General features: G+C 42.2%; 2 protein-coding genes across 8 annotated transcripts in view; one reads left to right on the forward strand and one right to left on the reverse strand.

Annotated features, from left to right (window-relative positions):
• Positions 1-12,624, reverse strand: part of SLC20A2 (solute carrier family 20 member 2) — a 123,975-nt gene extending 111,351 nt beyond the window's left edge. The window contains exon 1 of one of the 3 annotated variants that reach the window (XM_032143780.2): positions 12,552-12,624. The gene's annotated coding sequence lies outside the window, so the exon portion shown is untranslated. Of the gene's footprint in view, positions 1-11,596; positions 11,896-12,228; positions 12,331-12,551 lie in introns of those variants that run through there. The other 2 variants (XM_032143777.2, XM_032143781.2) reach the window with 2 other exon arrangements.
• SMIM19 (small integral membrane protein 19) lies at positions 11,829-23,712 on the forward strand. 5 transcript variants are annotated; one of them, XM_032143788.2, is made up of 4 exons: positions 11,829-11,881; positions 17,164-17,301; positions 19,379-19,503; positions 23,276-23,712. In XM_032143788.2, exons 2-4 carry the CDS (start codon positions 17,168-17,170, stop codon positions 23,338-23,340), a joined length of 324 nt encoding a protein of 107 aa, XP_031999679.1. In that variant the 5' UTR covers positions 11,829-11,881; positions 17,164-17,167; the 3' UTR covers positions 23,341-23,712. The 5 variants fall into 5 exon arrangements, with proteins under 5 accessions (XP_031999679.1, XP_031999678.1, XP_031999677.1 ...); XM_032143787.2 differs by lacking the exon at positions 11,829-11,881 and adding an exon at positions 12,253-12,396; XM_032143786.2 differs by lacking the exon at positions 11,829-11,881 and adding an exon at positions 12,390-13,157.
• The last annotated feature ends 1,902 nt before the right edge of the window (positions 23,713-25,614 follow it).

Consider the following 25,614-nt stretch of genomic DNA (forward strand, 5'->3'; position numbering starts at 1 on the left):
CCAGTTCCTCATTTTTTTAAATGTAATAAATAAGAAATTTTAAAATTAAAAGAATTAAAAAAAATAAAATGTAATACAACCAATCTGGAGGACTACCCCAACATCTATTAATTTACTTATAACCACATATTCTATGAGTATATTACAGAAAACGTTTTATCACATCGTTTTATTAGAAAATTACATAATAGCAATGGGTTAATGTATGTCAAGAATCTACTGAGGCTCCATAATGGAAACTGTTACTATTAATAGCATTAATGAATATCCAAGAAAAACTAAACACTGTCAGGAAAAGCTCAGTTTCTCAAAAAACATAATAGGGAGACATGAAAGACAAAACCAGTACCTCAGCTCATTCTACATCTCAGCAATGCCTCAGACATTTCTGCTAACAAGACACACGTCATGGAGATTACACATGCTGTTGTTCACACGCCCACAGGACTACTGAGAATCTTCCAGAGAACACAAATGAAAGCCACTTTTCTAATCATCACCAGCTTAAACTAAGCTTTGGAATATTAATGCACCAAGTCTCCCTTTCTATGGGAAGGCAGTTTTCTTCTCTCTGAATCGATACAAAATAATACTAATCATAAAATATACACTAAACTTATTTAAACCTTTTGATTATAAGTGAAATAACTTTTAAAAAAGAAACTCTAGATACAATGTATATTTTGATCTTTATCAAAATCCTGGGCTGGCAGTTCTATCCAAATACCAACATTTTAAAATTACCCCAGCTACAATCCTTATAACGCACAAAATCACAATCTGATGGACAAGTTTAATCGTGCAATGAGTATGTGATTTTTTTTTTTCCAGGCCAAACAACCTGGGTCAGAAGAATGAATTTTTTCAGGTGAAAAATTTACCCAACCTAATTTATCAGATGGTATACAGGCCAGAGACCCATATTTTAAAGAGCTGATAATTTAGGAAGATAATAAACCATAAACAAAATTCAAATTACTGTGCCATATTTTTTCCACATTATAAATGCAGATTGTTTAGTCTGGTTCTGTTAAAGGAAGTTAATTTAAACAGCACCTTTTAAAAAAGCAAAAAAGTTAACTTTGTCCAAGTCTCCAAAACAGATATTATTCAGGAAATATACTCAGGTTGGTATTAAATATATATAACCCAGTGTTGGGATTACAACTATAAAAAGACTTAGTAATTTTCTAACATACTCCCAAACTTCTGTATCCACAAATTTTACTCTGATCTTCCCAAAAACAGTCATTGCGAAGACCTACTCCAATAATGTTGACATGCTTCTTCTTGAATAGGCTTCAGAAGCCTGTGGCACATTTTGGTCAAATATGCTCAACTGTTGCAAATTTTGAGAATGGATTTATGGAAGACACAAAAGTCACTGAAAAAGACATCTGGTAAACTGATCAGGCTAAATAAACTTCTTTCAACTAAAAAAAGGGTGAGGTGACTGACTATAAAGTAATATGGTTAGTATTTTTGGTTTTGTTTTTCAGACAGTCTTACTCTGTCGCCCAGGCTAGAGCGCAGTGGCATGATCTCAGCTCACTGCAACCTCCACCTCCCAGGTTCAAGGGATTCTCCTGCCTCAGCCTCCCCAGTAGCTGGGATTACAGATGCCCGCCACCATGCCTGGCTAATTTTCTTTGTATTTTTAGTAGAGACGAGGTTTTACCATGTTGGCCAGGCTGGTCTCGAACTCCTGACCTCAAGTTATCTGCCCGCCTTGGCCTCCCAAAGTGCTGGGATTACAGGGGTGAGCCACTGAGCCCAGCCAGACTCTCCCTATTAATCAGTTCTCCTGTAATAGCTGCTACACACATATATTTTAGCATTTGCCACACTGTACTGTAATCATTCACATATTAATATTCCCTATTCAATTGTGAGCCTCCAGAGAGAAAGGACCATACCTTATCCATCTCTATATCCAGAACACAGGCCGGACCTGGCACATTTACGTAAGTTCCTTGTTAGTAGCCTAACTGTGGCTTTGCGGCCATTCTTTACTAACTGCTCAGGGATGGTGAATATTACAGGACCATTAGTGGACTCTTAGCCATTCTTTTAGCTCCAAGATACCCAGACAACCACCCTCACAATTAAGGCAGGCTCAGCAGAAAGAATATTCAATACAATCATCCCCTCTTTGTAGGGCTGTTCTTATATCTTAAACACCACGTATGTGATATAGAAGGGGTTTTAAGTTGAAAAGCTGCACTCACATCAGTCTACCTCCAGCAGTTCACATACATTATAATAATTAAATGACAGGACAGCACCATATTCATAAAATATAGAAGAATAAAGGAAAAATATGAGACAATGTGAGTTAACAGCATAATACAAAGTTTTGCCAAAAGCTCCATTTTCATGATGCTACAACTACAGGGTCCAGAGGTGCAAGACCACACAATTTATGAGCTTTCCCACACAAGAAACGAAAAGGGTTGGTTGTTAATGGCATTCTGACACTATTACAGTATAATTACAAAATGACACAGGTTAATATTTAAGGAGATATCAAGCCTCTCAAAAATAAAATGAATATTTACAAGATTAAGTCTCTGCTTTTTTTTTTTTTTTGAGACAGGGTTTCACTGTCACCCAGGCTGGAGTGCAATGGCACGATCTCAGCTCACTGCAACCTCGGCCTCCCAGGTTCAAGCAATTCTCCTGCCTCAGCCTCCCGAGTAGCTGGGACTACAGGTGCCTGCCACTACGCCTGGCTATTTTTTTTTTTTTCTATTTTTAGTAGAGACAGGGTTTCACCATGTTGGCCAGGATGATTTCAATCTCCTGACCTTGTGATCCACCCAACTCAGCCTCCCAAAGTGCTGGGATTACAGGTGTGAGCCACTGCGCCTGGCCAGTCTCTGTCTGCTTTGTTAACCACTGAAGGTCTTAAAACTTAAAGGAGAATGTAAACTACAAATGACCCAATACTAAAGCTAGTTAACAGAAGTACTGATGCTTTTTATTCTTTTCAGGGACCTTTTATCTAAAAAATGTTACGGCATACGCTTTCAGATCTCAGTCCAATTTCTAGAAATTAAAGATAAGTCCTTTTGCAGCACTTACCTTTCTCTTCCTGCCCTTCCCCACCTCCACCCTAACTTGCTTTGGGTCTTCTTTAATCTTTCAAGGGAGTGATACATGTCACAAACTCTTGAATAAAGGGCTGAAATGGCAGCGTATGACTGTCTTGACTGTTTTTAAAGTAGTATTAGTCTTCTAGAACACTAATTCTTAGAAACAGAAAACACAGGAAGCTCAATGTTCAAAGGAAAGTTAATAATAATTGATTCATCCTGGCTACCCAGGAAATGCACAGTAAGGATGTGTGTTCTATGTAAAGGCAGACAACAAATCCATCTAGTAATACCTATTAATAGAAAAAGAGCTCAAGGACCAAGTGCACAAAGACTAACAAGCACAGGAAGAAAACAAAATAAATGTGGAGACGAGAAGGAACTAGAGCTAGATAAAACACACGGGAGACAGAGGCGGTGGAGAAGAACAAAGCAGGACTGACCGGGCTGAGTGGAACGCCGAGTGGACCACAGGCGGGCAGGTGCGCAGGCGGGAGGGCTAACAGCAGCAAAAGACGAGGTGGCCCAGAGGAAGGAGGCACACCCAAGTCCAGAGAGGGCGGAAAGACTAGGCTGAATCATGGAGAAGGGAGGGAGTAGGCAAAATACAAGAAACTAAATAAGAAATTCTGGACCGAAGAGGAAAAATATGAAAGTGGGACCAAGTGATAAACAGGGCAGAAGGAAGCTAAAAGAATGATGAAGAAGAGGCCTATCAGGGAAAGAAACACTATTTTCAGAATGATGTTTGGAATTTTGCTTCATTAAATTAAAAATATGTTCCTTTGTTTATATTTCTCCCTGCTGGGTAAGACTTCATTCATAAAAACAAAAATTGTCCTCAATTTACAGAAGAAAAAATTGTTGATGAGGTTAACTGACTTAGTCATAACAGCTGAAAACAATGACATGCACTTATGGCAAGTGCTCTTCATTCTAATCAACAAACTACTTATTTAAAAATGTGTCTATTAGGCCAGGTGCAGTGGCTCACACCTGTAATCCCAGCACTTTGGGAGGCCCAGGCAGGCACATCACTTGAGGCCAGGAGTTCAAGACCAGCCTGGCCAACATGGTGAAACCCCGTCTCTACTAAAAATCCAAAAATTAGCTGGGCTTAGTGGTGCATGCCTGTGATCCCAGCTACTCGGGAGGCTGAAGCATGAGAATTGCTTGAGCCCGGGAGGTGGAGGTTACAGAGTAGGTTTGTATTTACCGAGATTGCATCATCACACTCCAACCTGGGCAATAAAGACTCCGTCTCAAAAAAACTGTCCATGCACATTAATGGCCTTAATGATCAACTGTTCTTTCTTTTCTTTTTTTTTTTTTTTTTGAGACGGAGTCTTACTCTGTCGCCCAGGCTGGAGTGCTGTGGCGTTATCTCAGCTCCCTGCAACCTCCACCTCCCAGGTTCAAGTGATTCTCCTGCCTCAGCCTCCTGACTAGCTGGGATTACGGGCGTGCACCACCATGCCCGGCTAATTTTTGTATTTCTAGTAGAGACGGGGTTTCACCATGTTGGTCAGGCTGGTCTCAAACTCCTGACCTCGTGATCCGCCCACCTCGGCCTCTCACGCCACCATGCCCGGCCCTGTTCGTTAATTACAAAAACTTCTTCCTCTCTCTCTTTGTGCTTACTAGCATTTGAAGAAATCCCTGCGCCTTACTGCCTGCCCCTCAAAACAACAAAAGGGGCCAGGCATGGTGGCTCACGCCTGTAATCCCAACACTTTCGGGAGGCTGAGGTGGGTGGATCACCGGAGGTTGGGAGTTCAAGACCAGCCTGGCCAATATGGTGAAACCTGGTCTCTACTAAAAATCCCAGCTACTCGGGAGCCCAAGGCACGAGAATTACTTGTACCTAGGAGGCAGAGGTTGCAGTGAGCCGCGATCGCTTCATCGCACTCCAACCAGTCTGGGCAACAGAATGAGACTCTGTCTCAAAAAAAAATAAATAAATAATAAATAAATAAAAAGGAAAGAAGAGGTAACACTGACATTGATGTTGCTAAAAAAGAAGCTTAATGCAAGTTTAACACAATGGTTAAGAGACCTCGTAAATTTTCTATACATTTCTACTACCCATGTTTTTCTAGTCTCCCAGAAAACTGAAAATAGAACATAGAGATTACCCTTCATTTCCACCTAGAATATGAGAACAACAACAAAACACTGAACAAGAACATAAGAATAGTAAAGAGTAATGCTGGAAAGAATAGAAATTGTTCTATTCTTGATCCTAGAAAATAACCTAGGGTAGACTGCAACTATACCAAAGTTCTATTCGTGAAGATACAATTTTTAAACTGAAAAAATATGGTAATCAGATTTTCAGTGCCAAAAATTATTTTTTAAAAAGTAGGCATATACAGAGGCTGGGAGTAGATAAAGGTGAAATTAAAGTCATAAGAGTATGAACAAGAAGCAGCACATCACTATGAAAAAGCAATTCAGCACACCACACCCTTTAGGAATTATTTGATGAAAGCCAATTTCTGGGGACCAACATCCCAGTGAACTGTTCCTATTTGTTCTCCCACTGCTGTTACCTCCTGTTTCTCTGTCCATACAGAGTAAAACTCTGAGCCTAAGTAAATTACTAGCCATTGCAGTAGTGGAAAATAACTCAACATTGTACACCAAAGCGGATGGGTTAACAAAGATAATGTAAGAAACAACTAAAAAAATGTGCTGGAGTCCTGTCACTCATATTTTCAGAACTTTCTTCTTCAGCTGCTCAAAAATCCTCGATGGAATTGAAGGTGCTTCTAGAATATGCCTTTTCTTTGGTTTTTGACTATTCTTCCATGAATATCTTCATGAGTCATTTGGCCAGGCAGTCCACTCACAGGCATCTGACACATTATTTAGTCCTGGAAATGGTTGCCGTGCCACAGGCTTTAGGAGGCTTCCTGTGGGAATAAGCCTGATGCACTGGTCTCTGCTGCAGACATGCTGAAACTAGGTTTATCTCTCACATTCAAAGATGGCATTGTTTCCAAGGAGATGCCTTTAAAAAAGAAAAGTTGAAAATCAACTAGATTAAAAAAAAAAAACTAATAATGCAGTGCAAATTTTCATACAATATTATATTTCAGCTAAGACTGAAAAATAATTCTAATAAGAAATTTTAATGTTTCACTTCAGTTTTAAGTATATTTTCAAAAAAACTTAAAAGGGCATCACAGGGTATACAATAAAAGTACCGCAAATACTTGAAAAGCATGGTTTACACTCCGCTGTAAGATGAACTACTGAATTGATGACTTGGTAAACTTCTTCCAGCCATAGGATTCTGAAACTGTATTATCTGGTGATTAAATCTTCGTACCACTGAACCAAATCTAGGCAAGTCATTTGTTTGCCCAGGTTTTCTTAAATATAAAATACAGAGCTGGTTCTTCTTACTGGAGAAAAGGCACCAGAATCACTTAAGGATGGTTTAATACTGATGTCTGGGGCCTGTGGCAGCAGCTCTACCAAATCTGCATCTCAGGAGTTAAGTGAAGACATCTGTTACTTTCAGGATAAACCCTGGGTCATTCTGCTGTACTTTCCTAGTTGAAGAATAGATCACGTCCAGAATCCAGCTCTCCAACCCTAAAATTCATAACATGGGACTAGTAGAGATTTCATTAAATTATCCTAGCTTCGTAGGCTGAAAATAAATTAATCAGTGTATCATTCTTTCTTTCCCTAAAAGTTTCCCATTCAGGGAAAAGCCTGAAATGAAGATTAGGGCTAACGTGCAAACTGGATAAAAACTTCAATATAGATTATTTTAACTCAAGTTTTCCAACTTACTTCCTCAGATACTTAAACAGAACACCAGGTGCAGGTCAATATTCATTATTACAAGTTTCTTTTATGCAGGCCATCCCAAAATATGTAATGTTCTTCTTACGGGAGCATAATGAAAGCAGCAAGTCATTTCATCACTGACTCAAATTCTGAAGCTACCCCCAAGATAAATGACATGATATCCTTCCCAGTGGAAACCATCTGTGTAATACAGAATACTGTACCTGCAACGTGTGTGTGTCCTCCCTGGCTACTAACCAGGCTTGCAGCCCAGGCTTCATTCAAGGGCACTTCCTCCTGATTCCTGGACAGCTGGTGTGGTGATGTATACATTCCCCTATCTGTGGAGCCATTTAGATTCAGTGACTGTTGATGCCCGATGTCCCCAAAATCATACTGTCGGCTCCCAACAAAAGGGAGACATACTGGGGCTTTCAGAGAAATACCACTGTTCTTCATCTTGCTGAAATTTATAGGCCCTCATCTAATTCTAAACAGCTTCAAACTGACTTTATTCCAGGTGTGTCACCAAATCAATCACACAATTTTATATTTTTTTCCACCAAAAAAGTATTACTTGGTTTGAAGGGACCTCCTGACCTCAACAGTGTTCTCTATTGCTCAATACAACCTGAAAAAGTGAATCAAGATTCTACAAAAAGGCTGGGCACGGTGGTTCACACCTGTAATCACTGCTCTTTAGGAGGCCAAGGTGCGTGGATCACCTGAGGTCAGGAGTTAGAGACCAGCCTGGCCAACATGGTGAAACCCCGTCTCCTACTAAAAATAGAAAAATTAGCTGGGTGTGGTGGCAAGCGCCTGTAATCACAACTATTCGGGAGGCTGAGGCAGGAGAATCGCTTGAACCTGGGAGGCGGAGGCTGCAGTGAGGCAAGATTGTGCTGCTGCACCCCGGCCTGGGCGACAGAGCCAGATTCTGTCTAAAAAAAAAACATTCTACAAAAAGGCCAGGCACAATGGCTCACTGACGTACCCAGCACTTTGGGAGGCTGAGGCAGGAGGAGGGTTGTTTGAGCCCAGGAGTTCAAGACCAGCCTGGGCAGTATAGTGAGACCTCAACTTTACACAAAATTTAAAAATTAGCTGAGCACAGTGGTGCATGCCTGTAGTCCCAGCTACTCTGGAGGCTGAGGTGGGAGGATTGCTTGAGGCAGAGGCTGCAGTGAGATCACACTACTGCACTCTAACCCGGGCGACAGAGTGAGACCCTGTCTCAAAAAAAAAAAAAAAAAAAAGATTCCACAAAAAGATAAAGCAAATGGACAGAAGTGTATAGGAAACCTTCAGTAATACCCACATTAAGGTAAATTACTACCACTAGGGCTTCAAATCTGGTAAGCGTTTAAAAAAAATGCAGTAAGATATTCATTGTCATTCAATGTTATTTTATTTGGCATAAGTTTTTTGACACATTTTGATACTGTTCTAGAATTCAGTATCTATAAAAAAATCATAATCCTCAGCTTTGAGATTCAAACTTCAGTTTCTCTCCATCTTTAGTTATTTCAATATATAATGTCCCCTTAACCATTCCATTATCAATGTCCTCTATATAGAAAATCCAGCATTCCTTCTGCAGTTTAGAGCCACTGCAATCTCTTAGGCTACTTCGAAATTTTTAAAAGAGCATCTCTTACAGCTGCAAAAGTAGTGCTTAGATGTCCCTTCGAAGTATAAAGTAAAGCTCCCCAGAGAAACCACACCACCTCTGCCTACTTATGATTTCCGGTACGATCTTGAGCAACAAACTTAACTACTTTGCTGTGTCTCCATTTCTTCCTCTGAAAAATGAGGAAATAACTGTACCTACTTCAAAGGATTGCTGAGGTTCACATTTTAAGCACGACATAGTATTAACTCTTATTTAGCTCCAAATTCTAGTACTGTTTCACATGTGTACACTAGGTTTGCCTAACTAAAATATTACCTACCATTTTGAATATCTTTGATGTTTCCCCATGGTATGTAACATTCATTTAATAGGTAAATATAAACCTACTCTGTATATATACCTGTATATTATATATAATATATATTACATATATTGCAATTATAGGTATTATATATTATATTGGATACCAAGGCAATTCTCAAAAATAGGACATCCTGTAGCCTTGAAGAGCTTGTATTTTGGGTGAGGAAACAAAATACATGAAACATTCATGTATCAATATAAAGCTATAAAAGATTCACTGTCACAGAGTGTGGTATACACAGTTAATGTTCAAAGAGTCATTGTGGGCTGCAGACTGCAGAGAAAGTCAGGCTGGAGTGGCCCTCCACCTAAAGGCAGGTGGGATCTTCACTAGTGGAAAGTGGAGAGAGGATTCCCCAGGGAAAGTGCTCATTCTGCAAAGGTTTACGTAGCACTCTCAGTTTGCCAGGTTCTGTTCTAGGCCCCAGGGAAAAGACAATGAGTGAAACAGAAGAAGTCCCTGCATTCAGGGAGCTTAAAGGGCACTCCATCTGAGAGCCAAATTTTGAAGGAATGAGAAAGGCTTGTCTTCCTGTCATAGGAAACACACCATTTAAATGCCTTATGAACAGGAGCCAACGCTGTTATTACACTCACTATGGCTTTCCAACAGTGACAAACATACAGAAATTCCAAAATTTTTTCATGTACTGTAATATACTGCATTCTAAATCAGTTCCATCTTTAAAAAGTACATAGGCCAGGCACAGTGGCTCACACCTATAATCCCAGCACTTTGGGAGGCTGAGGAGGGCGGATAACGAGGTCAGGAGATCGAGACCATCCTGGCTAACACAGTGAAACCCCATCTCCAGTCACAAATTCACTCCAAAGGAAAACATGTATACATCTTTTTTATTCTAAGATCCTTCTATTAATGACAACTCTCAACAGCTCCCCTCCCCAAAGAGAAAATGCCTTTAAGTAAAGAAACCCTCTTGTAAATACTGACTAGCAAAGCATTCTTAATCTTTTCCTCTTCCCAAAGATGGACCACCAGAACCTTCTGATAGCTAAGTTCCAGTATGCTTTTTTAATCACAAAGACACACATCCAACTCTCCAGTCCTTTCAACTCCCAAGAAAATGTGAATTGTTAAGTTAAACCCTACGCTCATCTCGGAATCATTGTTAATTGGAACTGTTATGCCTACACAAATCATTAAATTCTATCTTCAAAATAAAATTAATGAAGCCAAAACTATTCAGTTAAATCCAATCAAAAACTTAATGCATAAAGTACTGGACTCAATACTAAGCATATGTTCAAGACATTTAAAGGCAAACTAAAAACTTAAGACACACAAATCTTTCACAACTACCTACAATGTAAATAACATCCTGAACATTCAAATGCCCAGTAAAACTGTGCTAGACTCATCAACAAAGTAATAGCCAGTCCACTGTTCTTTATTTTTTTAGTTTGGTATTGGAAAATTAGCCTTGTTTCATTATGTTTGTTTACCCTTAATTAGGAATGTCACTTAGAAATTAAATATGGAAAGAGGGGGCCATTTAAGAAAGGACCATTAGGGCTTTTTCAATATTTACCTTTTTCCAATGTCCTAGCATAGCCTGTTCACTGGGTGACAATGTTATATAATGGAAACTTTGATAAATAAGAGACATGGGGCTTTGGAAACTATTCAGCACCTAAATAAAGGGACTAATTGTACTTCTATGAATTTTTAAAGCCATCTTCCAACTTGAAAAACACATTTACTCTATGGGCAACATTTTATATTGCCAACACTCTTATTTTACAAAGGCATAAACAAGCATTTAATGTACACGTTTGCCGGGCGCGGTGGCTCACGCCTGTAATCCCAGCACTTTGGGAGGCCGAGGCGGGCGGACCACCTGAGGTCTGGAGTTCGAGACCAGCCTAGCCAACACGGTGAAACTCCGTCTCTACTAAAAATACAAAACTTAGCTGGGTGTGGTGGCGGGCGCCTGTAATCCCAGCTACCTGGGAGGCTAAGGAAGGAGAATCGCTTGAACCCGGGAGGCGGAGGTTGCAGTGAGCCAAGACAGTGCCATTGCACTCCAGCCTGAACAACGAGAGCAAAACCCCGTCTCAAAAAAAACAAAACAATAACAATAATGTACACGTTTCACATTTGGACACACTGAAATCAAACTAACGTATTCAAATTTTTTTAGATTAAGTTACATAAAGCATGCACACCATTTGGCACAGGCCCGGCAAACAATCAGTACTCAACATCACCTGTTATTTTCCTAATTTTCCAACTTTAGAGTCAAACTAAATGTTATACAATTATATATATGATTATGTATATACAATATATAAATACATATAAATACCGTAAATTAAGCTAGTATGTTATTGCGTAAAGTATTGGTCTTACCCTAGACAAAGGTGAGTTTAATTCCAACAGATGAAACAAAGAATAGAAAACTTGTTAAGAAGTGTTCAATGTTAGCTCTCATCTCTGCAGGGTTTCATGTGACTTATAATTACCAGTCAGCTGGTCCTAGAGAACTTGCTCAAAATGTATAGTAAAGACGAACTACGTGGACCAGTGGCCATTTATTTGTAAAGTGGCACCAACCACTGACATCTGATCACCTCCATACTGATGCTGAAATCCTATACAAATTCATTACCTATGTCAAGCTGGTTAACACTTCTGTCAAGTCACCACACAATTAAATAAAAATACCCAAAAGGCACTTACACTGACAATGCTATAGCATCCTGGCCATATCCAGTTTTGAAAACACTACGGTGTCAGCCACGCACCATTTAGCACCGGGAGAATGGAAAGCCAGTTTGGAGAACAGACGCTTTCTTAAGAGTACACGTGAATATGAAAAGGGACTCTCTGCCCTCAAGGCCAAAAAAGAAATCCTCTGCGCTGCCCGGCTTCATCGCGCCTGGTGGGACAACGTACACGACCCCTCCCCCGCCGAGTCCCGCCCCACGCGCGCACAGCGGAGCAGGAGGCACCCGGCACTCGCAGGTAATGCCCGGTCCCTGCCACTTCCGTCGAGTTTTCGCAAAGGCGCCGCACAGCAAGCGACGGCCAGGTCCACGTGGGCCAGCAGGCGCGGGGGACGCAACCCGCCGCCGCCGCCGCCGCGAGCCCCGCCGGCGCCCGCCAGCCCGGCCCCCACCCGCGGGAGCCCGGGAGTCGGGCCGGGGGCTCGCGGGGGGCGGCGCGCGCAGCCCGGGCGGGGGTCGCGGCGCGGGAGGGGAAAGGAGCCCGGCTCCACTCACGCGCCCGGGGGCGGCACTGGGGCCGCCGCTGCGTCTCTGCGGCTCAAAAAACTGAAAAGGGGAAAGGAAAAAAAAAAAAAAAAAAAAGACCTGGCTCCTCGTTTCATCCGGAAACCGACCGGCCGGCAGGAAATGACGAAGGCAGAGGGCGTCCAGGTCCGCTCGGTAACCGGTTCCCGCGCGCCCAGCCCCGACTCCGGGGGAAAGAGCCCCGGAGCGAAGCAGCGCTGGCCGCGTGCCGCCTCCGGAGCCGGCAGCGTGAGTGGCCCCGCGTCCCCGCTTCTCCCGGTCCCCGGCGGGGCCGCGTCACCCGGCCCCGCCCCGCGCCGCCCGCCCCGCCCCGGACGCGGGGGTAAGGGGGGGTCGCCGCCCGCCTGCCCCCGGTCCCGTGCGGTCCCCGAAGCTCCGAGCACCTGCCCGGTCCCGGCGCGGAGCCCCTCGGCGTCGCGTGGACCTGCGAGTCGCCCGCTTCCGGAAGCGCACCCGGCCCAGTTGCGGCGGCCCATCTGCCAGGGCGGCGGGGGCTTAGCGGGAGGGTTGAGGCTGAATCACGCGCAGCCTGCGGGCGGCGGAAACGTCCCTAGAGCCTCGCCGCCCCGGGACCCGGGCCGCTTCCTGGGAGAGGATTACATTTTCTCCCTGCTCCACTTGACTTTCTTCCGGAAGGAGAAGGTCTCGCAGGATCGGGGCCAAGGCTGGAAGAATTCAGGTTTGGGAGTCGTGTGTGTAACAGCCCCGCGCCTCCACACCCTGGCCTGTGTGGCTTTGGGCAAGTTATATAACCACCGCCGCCACCCCAGTTTCTTCTCCTGTAAAGTGGAGCTTTAGTGCCGCCCAGCAGAGTTGTTGGGATAATTCAGTGACTCTGTGGACTGCCCAGCACCTGTGAATTGCTTTCCTCGATGTTGGGTGAAGGCATGTGAGCTCGTATGTACCCTTCGGCTTCAGGATCCCAAGCCTTCAGTGTTTCAGAGGGATGAGAGAAAGAAATCCCATTTTTTGATGCAGAGGATTTTGTTGTAAGGGACTCTAGGAACTAAGTGGTTCCAATGTGAATTTGTACCAAAATAACAAAGTTCTAAGAGACAAAAATGATAACATTCAAGGCACGATGACAAGCGGTGGTCAATTTTAGAACCACCTAGACATGACATCAGGAACCCAAAATCACGACACAGATTTTAAAGCTTGTGATACAGTGACCTAGTCCCTAGAAAAAGTAGTTCTCGGCTGGGCATGGTGGCTCACGCCTGTAATCCCAGCACTTTGGGAGGCTGAGGCGGGCGGATTGCCTGAGCTCAGGAGTTTTGAGACCATCCTGGGCAGTATAGTGTGACGGCCCCCACCACCTGGTCTTTAAAAAAATAAAATAAAAATTACCCAGGCATGGTGGCACTTGCGTGTATTCCCAACTACTTGGAAGCCTGAGGCAGGAGAATCCCTCGATTCTGGGAGGTCGAGGCTGCAGTGAGCCGAGATCGCACCACTGCCCTTCAGCCTGGGTGACAGAGCGAGACCCTGTTTTTGTAAAAAAAAAAAAAAAAAAAAAGAAAGAAGAAAAAGTAGTTCTCATCCTAAAAGTTTGTCAATTTAAAACCAATCCCTAGTTGTCATATATTGGCAACTTTATATACTCATGTTTACTTGAGACTTAATTCAGCCCATCCTAGCTTCTCCTTACTGAAATAGTTCAAGCATTACATTACAGGAAAATGTGAAAAAAGGTGTCTTGCTTTAGATTCCAGAGGAAGGCTGTGGTGGTATGCAGTAAGCACGCAGCAGGTGTATGTGTGTACACTTGATTACACTGTGGCATGCCAGGGAGGAGGGGATGGGGTCATAGTTCAGGCTGCCTGTGGGCTGTGGGTCTGTACTGTGACTCAGGACCAGAGCACTCCTTACTCCTGGCAGCCTTACAAAGTCATGCCATTGATCATGATTGAGGACTGGGCGGCAAAGGCCTCCCCTCTGCAAATCTTTCACAACTACACTCCTAAAAATAACTCAAGTGCATGTCCCTGGAAGCGCAGAAGAGTGACCTCATGACATACCAATCATGTTGTATAATATAGGTTGTATAATTCACGTTAAAATTTTACCATTCTGTGTCAGCAGTAATTAGAAATTTTTTCCTAAGTGTAATTAAAGACTGCATATTTGGGGCAGGAGGAAGTAGCGCTTTGAGGAGGAATATACCATTTACTGAGTGGCGCATGAACAGAATCTTGTGAAAAATTAAAGCAAGAAATTAACCTGGTTCTGATCCATTTTGTCATTAGAAAATAGGAAACATTTTGTAATTTGTCAGATAAATGACACCCGTGAAATGTTCTAGTAGCCAGTGCTGTATGGCTCCCCATTTCTTGCCTAATTTGATAATAACTCTCAATCCTGAAAGCTGCCTCCCTTGCTGCATAATTGTCCTGGGCCTTCTGCAGCATCTCAAATCAGACACATACAGTCATCTTTTTTTTGCCAAACACGGTGGTGGTTGTTGCTATTTTACACTTTGGCACCAACGAAGTTTGAGATTCCATAAATTATAAAGACAGTTATAGTGTCTGGTCTTCCAAAAGTTTCCATGTCTAAAGTAGGCTGATTACTTACTATAAATTATAAAGTTACATTCAGAGGAACTCTGGAATTTAGTTTTGAGGAGTAAGAATTGAAAAACTCAGTATGTCAAATACCGGCCGGGCGCGGTGGCTCACGCTTGTAATCCCAGCACTTCGGGAGGCCGAGGCAGGTGGATCACGAGGTCAGGAGATCGAGACCATCCTGGCTTACACGGTGAAACCTCATCTCTGCTAAAAATACAAAAAATTAGCTGGGCGCGGTGGCAGGCTCCTGTAGTCCCAGCTACTCGGGAGGCTGAGGCAGGAGAATGTCGTGAACCCGGGAGGCAGAGCTTGCAGTGAGCCGAGATCGTGCCACTGCCCTCCAGCCTGGGTGACAGAGCGAGACTCTGTCTCAAAAAAAAAAAAAAAAAAAAAAACCAAATACTTCTGTACCTCTCACTCAAAAAAATCCAGAGCCAGTCTTCAGTATCTAGGAATTGGATATAGTCTAGTGTTTAAACAATATTTAGATAGTGCATCTGCAAATTTTTACAATTTAAGTTCTGTTTTTATTGTTCCCTGGCTAATTTTCACGAGACCAATCTTTATATTCAGCAGACACCCATAGTTATTTTAGTCAAATCACTCCTGCCCTCAGTGTGAAGAGTTGAAGTTAAATGGCTGTTCATGATACTCACTTTATTCTAAAGGAGTACAGTATGTCCCCAAACATCTGACAAAGACAAGTTGTCAGAAAGGCAGAAACATGCCATGTGGCTTAGGAACAGACCTCTCCTGAAATTTCATTTTTCTCATATAGAGGCAAGCTAAAAGAAAGAACTCTGCCCTCAAAACTATTACGTATATTAACTAGCTGGCCAAATCTACACTAATGAACACTTTGGAGGCTTACAGTATGGACTCCTGCAAGACATTTTAGTGAAAGAATTTTTGCAATGCCTTCATTGTTGTAGGCAGCGTAGAAAAAAAATCACCAAACAACTTTTTAGACTCTTTTTCTTGGTATTAGAAAATGACTGATTCTCAGAAACTACAGTGCAACTGTCACCTATATTTGTCCATTTTTCTCCTGTATGTAGAGTGTCTAAAACAACACTTCTGGATTTTCTTTACATATTAGGTCATTTTACTTAGACTTACCTTTTATGTCCCAACACAAGGGAGGAACTCTCTAAGGAAAAATTCAGTTAGCTTCTCAAACACAAAGAAGTCATTACTTTTACTTGCTGTTTGATGCACTTGTTGTGACCACTCTAACTTTCTGTGGGAATGTCCAAAGAATGCATTTCCTAGGGTAGATGTCACAGCTGTGTCAATAGCAAAATGTATCTTTTCATCCCATAGCTTCTTTCAACCAAATTTGTCCAGCAGGCCAAAACTAGATAAAGCTCTAAACGTTTCCCAGTGTGGGAGGCATGCAGGGTGAGAGAGCCATGTTCTGGCTGTCACATCCTTGCTAGGCTGCTGTGCAACACTTTTGTAGCAGCACAGCCAGGTGTTGAGTCTCTGTGGTTTTTGTTTTTTGAGATGGAGTCCTGCTCTGTCACCCAGGCTGCAGTGCAACGGCCTGACCTCGGCTCACTGTAACCTCCGTCTCCCAGGTTCAAGCAATTCTAATGCCTCATCTTCCCAAGTAGCTGGGATTACAGTCACCTGCCATCATGCCCAGCTAATTTTTTGTATTTTTAGTAGAAACAGGGTTTCACCATGTTAGCCAGGCTGGTCTTGAACTCCCGACCTTAGGTGATCACCCACCTCGGCCTCCCAGAGTGCTGGGATTACAGGCCTGAGCCACCGTGCCCAGCGGAGTCTCTGTTTTAAAGTATTCTGTTACTTTCCTCTGGGTGTTACAATTTGGAAACTGCAATAACATTTCAAGCTCAGTCCTTTTAGTAATATTATTTTTTATCCCAAGTTTCTTAAAGGGCCAGATTGTAAATATTTTAGGTTTTGTGGGCTTTGAAACAAAATCAATATTGTATAGGTGCAGTCCTTGGTATTTGGGAGATCGGTGCCAGGACCCCCTCAGATATCAAAATCTGTATATGCCCAAGTCCTGATATAAAATGGCATAGTATTTGCATATAACCTAAGCACATCCTCTATGTACTTTAAATCATCTCTAAGCACTTACAATACCTAATACAATGTAAATGCTATGTAAATAGTTGGTATAATGTATTTTTTAAAATTTGTATTTTTTTCCAAATATTTTCCATTCACAGTTGGTTGATTATGCGGATACAGAACCGTCAGATAGAGAGGGCCAACTGCACCATTTAAAATGTGCCACTTAGAAATGTAAATCCCATTCTTGGCTCACGGGCCACACACAAACAGGCGGTGGACTGGATTTGGCCAGCAGGCCATATGTTTGCCAACCCTTCTCCAGACAGTGCTACCATCATTAATTAAAAGAAACCCTGCTTTCTTTTCTCTCTTATAGCTCCATGGCTGGGGGTTATGGAGTGATGGGTGACGATGGTTCTATTGATTATACTGTTCACGAAGCCTGGAATGAAGCCACCAATGTTTACTTGATAGTTATCCTTGTTAGCTTCGGTCTCTTCATGTATGCCAAAAGGTAAATTTTTGTTTCTCAGGGTAGATAAAAACTGTGCATTTACAAGTTTTGCAAGTTTAAGAAATATGAAATGAATGCATAAAAGTAATTTCATCAGGCTGGGCACAGTGGCTCACACCTATAATCCCAGCACTTTGGGAGGCCGAGGTGGGCGGATCACGAGGTCAGGAAACTGAGACCATCCTGGCCAACATGGTGAAACCCTGTCTCTACTAAAAATACAAAAATTAGCTGAGCGTGGTGGCGCGTGCCTGTAATCCCTGTTACTTGGGAGGCTGAGGCAGAAGAATCACTTGAACCAGGGAGCTGGAGGTTGCAGTGAGCCCAGATCGCACCACTGTACTCCAGCCTGGTGACAGAGCGAGACTCCACCTCAAAAAAAAAAAAAAGAAATAAATTTCATTATAATTTTTGTTCTAGTGCTGAAAGACACAAACTCTGGTCTCAAGCATTGGTGGCCAAGGTTTGGCTCTGAAAACCCCATTGCTGGCCAGACACAGTGGCTCACACCTGTAATCCCAGCACTTTGGGAGGCTGAGGCTGGTGGATCTCCTGAGGTCAGGAGTTCAAGACCAGCTTGGCCAACATGGTGAAACCCCATCTCTACTAAAAATAAAAAATTAGCTGGGCGTGATGGTGCGATCCTGTAATCCCAGCTACTCAGGAGGCTGAGGCAGGAGAATCACTTGAACCTGGGAGGAGGATGCAGTGAGCCAAGATCGTGGCACCGCACTCCAGCCTGGGCGACAAAGTGAGACTCCGTCTCAAAAAAAAAAAAAAGAAAACCCCATCGCTTTAAGAAATGAAGTGTTAAGTACTACTCTCAGCCTCAGCCCCCAGGCCAGCTGCAGTAAACTCTCAATTCTGCAATTTCTAATATAGCCCAATTTTATCATCCAGCCTAGGTTCATTGTCACCCTTCATTGAGCACATTTTTTTGGCTTAAGTCCCTGAATGCAGAAACACTGACTCCTAAGTATTCAGCAAATCTCCCTTCAGCCAGTTTAAGCTTTTCCTTGTTTTTTTGTGCGTGACTATATCATAGCACTTATTAAACAGTGTTAGTCTTATCTGATTACTTGTCTGTCCATTCCACAACATGTCTTTTTTTGTCTTTTACTTTTGGGTCCTTGGTGTGCCACATAGTGTAAATCTTCAATAAGTATTTCCTGCTTTAATTCCAGATGTTGTAGCTTAATTTAACTGCTTTTCCACATTCCCTGGCTCCTTTCCCAGAAGTACAGTAAAAAGCGGCAGGTGCAGGGATGCTTTAAAAAGAGGAAGAGCAGTGTTAGATTGGGATGCTTCTGCAGACGCATGCTTTACAGGTATCCTGTCCCAAGGTAAAAAGGCATTCGAGAGTTCAAGGTAATTAGTAATCCAGAAATAATTTACGTTTGGCCTGAAGAATCGTTCAGAGCCCGCACTTGCGTCCAAATCTCAGCTGAACCCTCCTGGAGCAGCTGGCCTGTTGGCTGCTGAACTCTAGGGGTGGTGAGAAGAGGCTCCCTGACCATCACTGATCACCTGGCAGGTGACCACTTTCCTCTAAAAACAGCCACCGCTGCCTCCCCATGTTTCTTTTAAAAGCAGAGGCACGCTGTTCTTAATTTTAAAAAGATGTCTCCACTAAGGCCATCCTATTGTATTTAAGAAATATGTTTATTCATTACTTTCCAAAATTAAGGTCTGCTCACATTCAGTTTATTCTCCAGCCCAGTCATTTAGCTTTATCTGGATGTCATGAAAGGGAGGAAAAATCAGCTGTTTTCTTCTTTGTGATTTTCTCATAGACATTTGGCTTTTGGAGGATTGAGGAGAATCACAATGGAGGAACTTCACTTTGTTGTGTTAAGTGGATGTGTTCAGCTACTTACTTTTCTCACAGCCTCATGCTTTTTAGTGAAAGAAAGAATACTTTGAGCCAAGGAAGCAGCTCTCAAAGACAAAATAGAAAGTAAAATGGTCTTGTCATTTAAGTCCTTTTACCACAGCTTCTGATGACCAGGATCATGAGCATATTACAACTCTATAGACACTAATACAAACATCTCTTCTGCATGGATTTTGCATTTAGGAACAAAAGGAGAATTATGAGGATATTCAGCGTGCCACCTATAGAGGAAACTTTGTCAGAGCCCAACTTTTATGACACGATAAGCAAGATTCGTTTAAGACAACAACTGGAAATGTATTCCATTTGTAAGTATATTCTGTGCTGAAAGATACACATATGCACGTTTAAAACAGATTTTCTGGAATTGAGTTCATTTAGCAAAATCTTATTGGAAATCGTAAGTAATGAAAACTTAGTACTTTTTTCAGATGTTTAATATGTTTTTCAAATACTTATCCTTTGTTCCTTTTGTATTTTATACCATTTGCATGTGTTACTGGCTCAAAATAAGACATGTAACTTAATTCAACAGAGCAGCATTATTCACAATAGCCAAAAGGTGGAATCACCCATAAGTCCTCAGCAGATGAATGAATAAACAAAGTGTGGTGCATACAATAGAATGTTATTCAGCCCTTAAAAGGAAGGACATTCTGGCCGGGAGTGATGGCTCACACCTACAATCCCAGCACTTTGGGAGGCTGAGGTGGGTGGATCACAAGGTCAGGAGTTCAAGATCAGGCTGGCCAAGATGGCAAAACCCTGTCTCTACCAAAAATACGAAAATTAGCTGGGCGCACTGGTGGGTGCCTGTAATCCCAGCTACTCGGGAGGCAGAGGCAGGAGAATCGCTCGAACCCGGGAGGCAGAGGTTTCAGTGGCCTGAGATCACACCACTGGACTCTAGCCTGGGCGACAGAGCAAGACTCTGTCTCAAAAGAAAAAAAAAAAGAAGTACATTCTGACATGCTACACATGGATGAACCTTGAAGACAGTATACTAAGTGAAATAAGCCAGTCACAACAGGACAAATATTGGATTATTTCGCTTACGTGAGGCAAATCATAGAGACACAAAGTAGAATGGTGGTTTCCTGGGGCTATGGAAGAGGGGAATAGGGAGTTTAATGGGTCCAGAGTTCAGTTGGGGATGATGAGAAGAGCTCTGTGGACGGATGGTGGTGATGGTCCCAGCAATGTGAATATATGTAATGCCACTGAACTGTACACTTAAAAATGGTTAAAATGGTAAAGTTTATGTTATGTATATTTTACCACGTTAAAAATATCCTTTTAAAGAAACGTAAGTATTGTTTAAAAAAAAAAAGTACGGAGCCTGGGGGCCAGGTGTGATGGCTCACACCTGTAATCCTAGCACTTTGGGAGTCTGAGACGGGTGGATCACTTGAGGTCAGGAGTTTGAGACCAGTCTGCCAACATGGTGAAACCCCATCTTTACTAAAAGTACAAAAATTAGCTGGGTGTGGTGGTGGGTGCCTGTAATCCCAGCTACTCAGGAGGCTGAGGCAAGAGAATTGCTTGAACCCAGGAGGCAGAGGTTGCAGTGAGCAGAGATCACACCATTACACTCCAGCCTGGGGGACAAGAGTGAAACTTCGTCTCAAAAAAAAAAAAAAAAAAGTACAGAGCCAGGAGCTCTGTATGAAAAATTCTGAGTAAAGAACTAAGTTTTTATTGACATGTACACAAAACAAGTTATCTGCTGTCAGTAATATGCTCAGTAACACAGCAGATACATTATAAACCCACAGTTTATTTTTTTGATGGAAATGATATAAAATAAAATTGGTCCGAATTTCTGTTTGCAAGGTGTATTCGTTTTCTATTGCTGCTATAACAAATTACCACAAATGTAGTGGCTTAAACCACACGAACATGTTGTCTTACAGTTCGGTGGGTTAGAGGCTCCACAGCAGCTGCACTGTGCTAACTTCAGGGTGCCTGCACGGTTCTGTTTTTCTAGAGCCTCCAAGGAAAATCCCTGTCTTTGCCTCCTCCAGCTTCTCAGGGCCATCCACACTTTTTGGGTCACAGTCCCTTCCTCCATCTGCAAAGCTAGGAGCATTGCATCTTTCTAACTATTCTTTCATGTCCACATCTCCTTCTCTCAGAACTTAGGCAGGAAAAAAGCTCTGTAATTTTAAAGGCCCGTCTGATTATGTTGGGCAGATAATCCAGAGTCATCTCCCCATGTCAAGGTCCCTACCTTAATCACATCTTCAGAGTCCCTTTTGTCCTGTGAGGTAACATAGGCACAGATTATGGGATAAGATGTGGACATCTTTGGGGGCCATTATGCTTATAAGCAGTGAGCACATTGTGGATTTGCACATTTAATGAATCCCAGCATAATGGGTCCTTAGTGTTCGTGATGTATTTTGTCCTGACAGAGTCTGGTGGTTCCAGAAGAAATAGGCAACAGAATTCTTTTTTTAATAGAAGACTCCCGAAGTTGTAAGCTTTGGGCTACAAAAATCTGGATCTACCCTGAGTAGCATAAACAAATAGTATCTCTTTCTTGGCTAATAAAAAACTTAGAAGAGATTGGCTGGGCATGGTGGCTCACGCCTGTAATCCCAGCGCTTTGGGAGGCTGAGGTGGGTGGATCACCAGGTCAGGAGATCGAGACCATTCGGGCTAACACAGTGAAAAAGTCTCTACTAAAAATACAAAAAATTAGCAGGGCATGGTGGGGGGCATCTGTAGTCCCAGCTACTCGGGAGGCTGAGGCAGGAGAATGGTGTGAACACAGGAGGCAGAGCTTGCAGGGAGCTGAGATCACACCACTGCACTGCAGCCTGGGTGACAGAGCGAGACTCAAAAAAAAAAAAAACAAACAAAAACTTAGAAGAGCTTGAAAGTTTTAAAGCTAAGCCGTGGATGACACAAAGATTTTTAGCCCTGTATTTTCTCTAGTTTCACGTTAAGACAGTTTTTCTTCAATAAACGTTTCTTAGAAGTACAAAAAGAAGACAGAATTGCATATCTATTTTTTCTTCTAGTTTATATTGAAGACGTTTATTATATGTTTAATCAACAATAAGCCTGTTAGGTTTATAAGTTAAAATATAGTCAAATTCCTTATGTGTGGACAAAAGCATTATTATTAACTTTAAGATGGAAATGACAGGTAATAAAGGAAGAAATTACTAAACATTAATTTTAATACTTAGGTCAGGCATGATGGCTCACACCTGTAATCCCAGCACTTTGGGAGGCCAAGGCAGGATGATCGTTTGAGCCCAGGAGTTCAAGACCAGCCTGGGCAACATGGTGAAACCCTGTCTCTACTAAAAATAAAAAAAATTAGCTGGGTGTGGTGATGTCCACCAGTAGTCCCAGCTACATGGGAGGCTGAGGTGGCAGGATTGTTTGAGCCTGGGAGGTCAAAGCAGCAGTGAGCCATGATTGTGCCACTGCACTCCAACCTGGGTGACAGAGTGAGACACTGTCTCAAAAATAAATACAGTTTTGAAATTTTAATAGCTTAATGTTTATATTTTAAAGCTATGAATAATCCTGATACATGAATAATAATAATAAACATATAAAAATGGGCATCAGCAGTGTTGAGAAATTAGAAGATCATGAAGTGTAATACATCTTTTCCAAAGAAACAAAATTGTTTTAATTCTAGACTAATTACTTAGCAGGGCGCAGTGGCTCACATCTGTAATCCCAGGACTTTAAGAGGTCGAAGTGAGAGGATCACTTGAGGCCAGGAGTTCAAGACCAGCCTGGGCAACATGGCGAGACCCTATCTCTGCAAAAAAATAAAAAATTAGCCAGGTGTGGTGGTGTCTGTCTTTGGTCTCAGCTATCTGGGAAGCTGAGGTGGGAGGATTGCTTGAGCCCAAGAGGTTGAAGCTGCAGTGAGCTGTGATTGTGCCACTACACTGCAGCCTGGGCATCAGAGGGAGACTCTATCTCTGAAACAAACAAACAAAAACTAATTCTTTATTGAGAATCATGACTTGACTGTAATTTAATGTTGTTAAGTAGTAATCATTTTGCAGTTTTATTAATTTTATCTCTTCTTTTTCTTGTTGTGAATAGCAAGAAAGTACGACTATCAGCAGCCACAAAACCAAGCTGACAGTGTGCAGCTCTCATTGGAATGAAACCTCAGAAAATGAGCAACAGAAGTAATTGTTGCAAGCTCCTGATTCTTTCTTCTAAATCTTGAACAGCTTTAAAAACATTTCTGTCTGCATAAAATTATTTTACTTGTGACTTTTCCCCAATTGTTTTGTGCATTGTTTTGCCTTTTTAAATTACATCTCCAAGTGGCTCAAAAGGCCTTGACACAGGGAACCTGCATATATCCAGGATATATATAACCAGCGATGGTGACTTGACCATGCAAAGACCTGTGATTCCTTCAGGATACAATCAGTGAGAAATAAAAACACATCTTGGGAAGCGGGAATCCTGGAGTTTATGCCATTTGCAATATTAAAAAATAAAAATGCAAGTTATTATTCCAATAATAATTTCCTGTTTGATTGTATTCTGTGAGTGATAAGTGTCAGATCAATAACAGATTAATTTGTTGTTAACAGCTCTTTTTTTTTTGAGACAGAGTCTCTCACCCAGACTGGAGTGCAGTGGCACGATCTCTGCTCACTGCAACTTTCACCTCCCGGGTTTAAACAATTCTCCTGCCACAGCCTCCTGAATATTCTGTTAACAGCTCTTTAATTAATGATCTTTGCTTCTTCAGAGCTTGTATGGTAGACCGCCCTTTCTACATCATGATGCATACTCCTGTGCTAATTTTAGAAGCTTTCCATAACTAGATTTTTTCCTCATTATGCTCCCAGGAGCGAGTTTGTTTTTATCCCCGTTTCATTTCTACCAGGTAGCTCTACTTTAGGCCATGCTGGGGCCCTGCTGTTGAATAAATGGATACCTCTATATTGGTGTTGGCAACTCTGCGGTAGTAGTGCTACCACTGGCGAGGCAGTATTACTACCACTGGTGAATGTTGCTGTCTGGTTACTGCTGCATTTTTGGCATGCTAAGCTTTCCTAAAGAGCCTCATATCTTTTCCCATTCTGTACTGTACAATGAAGTGTTTTTACCTAATTTTTCATGTTTATTTAAACAAAAGCTGACTGAGTAGTAGTGGGGAAGTTTAATTGTCCACATAAGTCAAAAGAATCCGTTTTTGAACTAGAGCTATTTTCAATTATAAGAGTGAGCTGGCTGGGCACAGTGGCTCATGCCTGAAATCTCAGCACTTTGGGATGCCAAGGTAGGAGGATCACGAGGTCAGGAGTTCGAGACCAGCCTGGCCAACGTGGTTAAACCCAATCTCTACTAAAAATACAAAAATTAACTGGGTGTGGTGGCATGCGCCTGTAATCCCAGCTACTGAAGAGGCTGAGGCAGGAGAATTGCTTGAATCTGGGAGGTGGGGGTTGCAATGAGCCAAGATCATGCCACTGCATTCCAGCCTAGGCGACAGAGCAGGACTTCGTCTCAGAAAAAAAAAAAGTTAATAATGGCGTCAAGTATTTCCTTTTCCCCTTATTGTGAAATAAAATATATGCGTTTTAAATGGAAATTAAGGTTTAGACCAAATAAAATCAGGGAAATTGCATTTACTTTTAAAAATGTGTTGTTCAAAAATGTATATATTGTACAAAGTGAATTGACCAAACAGAATAATTCTTAACTCACAAAGGAGTTTGAGTGCACTTCCTACATGTTGAATTTAAATCTGACTAAAGGATTGTGAACAGTTGTAATTATGGGTTGTAGTAACAGCAACAAGGAGACAATCTTCTAAACTTGCCTTTGCCTAGGAGAACTACTGTATATTTCCACAAGTGAATTTAATCAGCGGTAGGAGTGGTTTACTTGTCACTGACGTGGCACAATCTGGACAAATTACACAAACTGGCTATCTCAGATGTGTAAAATTAATGTATATAAACATAAGTCACACAATGAGATGAATTTTCTTTGTGTCCACTAGATAGAGATGGTCATAACTACAAACTAGTAGATTATTTGATGAGCATCGAACCCTGGCAAGTGACAGGAGATGAATTCCTCTCCGTTTTTTCCTTAAAGCAAACTGATGGGAATTGCACACACCCCACTGGCAGGAACAACAGCAAGCTGGCTTTGAAGTCTCTTCCCTGCTTCAACAGCTGAATTGGGGAGAAAGCAAGCCCTGCAGCCACACTTCAAAGCAGCGCTGCCTGGCTGTCTTGCTTCTACTCAACATCCACCTGAGACTCAACGGAACTGTTTTCTTTGGAAGAAAAATGGAACGACTAATAAGCTAGTAATTAACCCTTGTATTCTTTTTCTGGTTTCATCTTGCCTTTTAAATGCGTAAGATATTCAGCAGTAAGCACTGGTCAGCCTGCCCTGGTGCACAG

The sequence above is a fragment of the Hylobates moloch genome, unplaced genomic scaffold, assembly GCF_009828535.3.
Source record: "Hylobates moloch isolate HMO894 unplaced genomic scaffold, HMol_V3 SCAFFOLD_22, whole genome shotgun sequence".
In the NCBI taxonomy this organism is placed as follows: Eukaryota; Metazoa; Chordata; class Mammalia; order Primates; family Hylobatidae; genus Hylobates; species Hylobates moloch.